This window comes from Rhinopithecus bieti, unplaced genomic scaffold (assembly GCF_001698545.2).
Source record: "Rhinopithecus bieti isolate Rb0 unplaced genomic scaffold, ASM169854v2 scaffold_1673, whole genome shotgun sequence".
Lineage (NCBI taxonomy): Eukaryota > Metazoa > Chordata > Mammalia > Primates > Cercopithecidae > Rhinopithecus > Rhinopithecus bieti.
In genome coordinates, this window is record NW_016804690.1 from 9,691,462 (window position 1) to 9,694,405 (window position 2,944).

At 41.3% G+C, this 2,944-nt stretch overlaps 1 protein-coding gene across 3 annotated transcripts in view; it reads right to left on the minus strand.

Moving 5' to 3' along the window:
• Positions 1-324: 324 nt before the first annotated feature.
• KCNK2 (potassium two pore domain channel subfamily K member 2) overlaps positions 325-2,944 on the minus strand; it is a 242,770-nt gene continuing 240,150 nt past the window's right edge. For all 3 annotated transcript variants that reach the window (XM_017869936.1, XM_017869939.1, XM_017869935.1), the window contains exon 7: positions 325-1,719. In XM_017869936.1, the coding sequence (XP_017725425.1) occupies positions 1,402-1,719 (318 nt within the window). In that variant the 3' untranslated portion in view covers positions 325-1,401. The remainder of the gene's footprint in view (positions 1,720-2,944) is intronic.

Sequence of the window (2,944 nt, forward strand, 5' to 3'; positions counted from 1 at the left end):
AAAAAAAAAAAAAAAAAAAAAAAAAAAAAAAAAAAAAAAAAAACACAGCAAACTCTCAAAATTTAAATTGTGCTATAACAGCTTTTTCTCTAATGTCAGAGATGAATTATGCCTGCAATCTGCATTTTTCCATGTGCAAAGTCACAGTGATCCCAACTTCAACTTCTGCCCTCACAGCCAAGTCACAACTCTGAAAGTACAGCCACAGAAGGCTAGGACTGTGCCCTGCACTCACCACTGTGCCACCTCCTCTCTTCTGGCAAAAGTCACCCAACGAACAGAAAATTATATAAGCCTTTCATACATCAAAAAGCAATTAGAAGCTGGCAGTATACTGTTTATTAGCAAATACTTGTAACACATTGTTTTGCTATTTCCTTTCCGTCAGAATGATAATTCACACCCACCGTTTTAAATCGCCTCCAATAATATCCATTTTTAACAGTTTTCTTCTGTCAGGTCATTTATATATTTATATAGATAGATAGATAGATTTTCTTCTTCTGCCTTTAAAAAAATGTATAGTTATTAATAAATGATAAATACCAAATACTGCCAGGAAAAAGGGGATTGTTTGGGAGCAGCCAATTTTACCAGCCTGGTCATAATTACACTGTATATATGTACCACTGGTACCTGAGTCAAATAAATACTCAGAGGGGCCACCTCTGCACCTCATTTCTCTGCAGTGCCTTTAACACTAGGCAACGCTGAGTGTTGCTTCAATGTCCATGTAATTTGGCATCTATTTCTTCTTCGGGCATCATCACTTCAGTCATTTTACACACTGTTTCCAGCAAGGTATGGTGTTCAAACGGGAGAACTGGGGTAAAAGGCTAGAGAGGTGAGCCTAGGGGTGGGGGCAGGGAAGGAGAAACCACACATTAGCTAGAGAGGTTCTGTTTCTTCATAAGATAAGGCACTGACAGAAAATTTCTTAGGTAAAAGGCTGCATAAGAATTTCTTGTCATTTACAAAAAAAAAAAAAAAATTGTTGTCATCCATAAATGGTCCATATCTAGGCTCAGTTAGGTAGACCCTGAAAAGTTAAGAACTGATCCCTCAAAGCTACATTGTTACCAGAAACAATTCTAATTCATTCTGAGGCCTTATGGCACATTAGGGAAAGAGAGAGGAAAACAGTCTGGGCACAAAAAGGCATCAGACATTGCTTGTCGTTCCACTCGTCAAAGAAAGTGGACCGTTCAACAAGCATCATCAGAAAGAAAGTGCTGGCTCAGAATTCCAAATTCTCTTGATGATAGATGACCATGATGGATGTATCTATTTTGTTCCCCCTTTGAGCTCATGCACAATTTAAAAAATGCTACCAGCAACAGTCATAAAGAGCATAGAGAAGTCCTCACCTATGGCTATGCCTAAGGTTATTTAAAGAGAGGGCTATTTGATGTTCTCAATCACAGCAATCTCTTCGCCAGCACAGTGTGGCGTCAAACCATTCAGATAGATACTCTCAGTCTTCAGTAAGGGAGGCAAGACATCCCTCTCGCTGGTCAGGTGGTTCACTGACAGGGTCCTCCTACAAGGAGTCAGCTCCTGATTGTGATTTCCAGCCAGTTCTGCCGAGAGCTTCCGCTTGATGGAGGTGGCACGCTGGAACTTGTCATAAATCTCCACACTCAGTCGCCTCCTGGTTTCTTTGAATTCGGCTGTGACGTTGGCTGTCCACTCAGCAGCGTGCGCTCTGAACTCTCCCACCTGGAACATACAAGCAGAGAAAAGATAAAGATATCGACATGCCGATCAACATTTTCTGTGCTTTATCTTCTGTTCATTTTATTTTGGGATTTTAAAAAGAAGACTGGAGTAATCTTTTACAGCACTGGTGGTCTGAGAATTGATGAAATTAGGCGGGGTATACACAGCAGGATTCTATCTTATATAGATGTGGCTCTAACATTAACCTATGAACTTAAATTCTATGAATCAAACTATATTTCAGGGGCTCTAGATGTGCTTGGTCTTTATACATGAATCCTGTCATTGAAATTTTGATGCTGTAAAAGGCAATCTCTAGCTTTTAAAACATTTTTAGTATTTTTTTCATTTGTGCTTAATTTCAAGAAGTACTGGAATGTACAAAGGGCAGTAAGGTATAGTAGAAGGAGTAAGGCAGAATAAAAGAGTCTGCAATATGAACCCAGGTGACCTTGTTTGGTTCTGAAAACAGCAATGCTGTTTGCTCAGATGTCAACCTAGTTTTCAGAGATCAGAAATTGTGTGTGCAAGAGTGTTGTATCTAACCTCATATTGGTCATTTAGGAATTCTCTCTTTCCTAACTAAGCAACAAAATATTTTGTTTCTGCTTTCAGGGAATGCAAACAAATAATAACTGTTAAGTCCACCTTGAAGCCCACTTGAGAAACAGTTAAACCCAAGGCACAGTTTCTCAATAAATGTTTGTGGAATCCGTGAAGTTACTCAACCCGTGGGCTGCCACCTCCTCAGCTGTAGAATAGACATCTTCACAGCACACACCTAACAGGATGGCTGAGCTAATGAACTTTACAAACTGCAAGATTTTATGCACTTATTATAATGTAGTTCTCTTTTGAGAATTAAAGAAAAAATGTGCTATCAATCACCCTGAGTCCATCAGACATTTTCTTTGACCTCTTTCAAAACTATGTCTGTGGGCCGGGCGCGGTGGCTCAAGCCTGTAATCCCAGCACTTTGGGAGGCCGAGGCGGGCGGATCACAAGGTCAGGAGATCGAGACCATCCTGGCTAACACGGTGAAACCCCGTCTGTACTAAAAAGTACAAAAAACTAGCCGGGCGAGGTGCCAGGCGCCTGTAGTCACAGCTACTCGGGAGGCTGAGGCAGGAGAATGGCATGAACCCGGGAGGCAGAGCTTGCAGTGAGCTGAGATCCGGCCACTGCACTCCAGCTTGGGCGACAGAGCGAGACTCCGTCTCAAAAA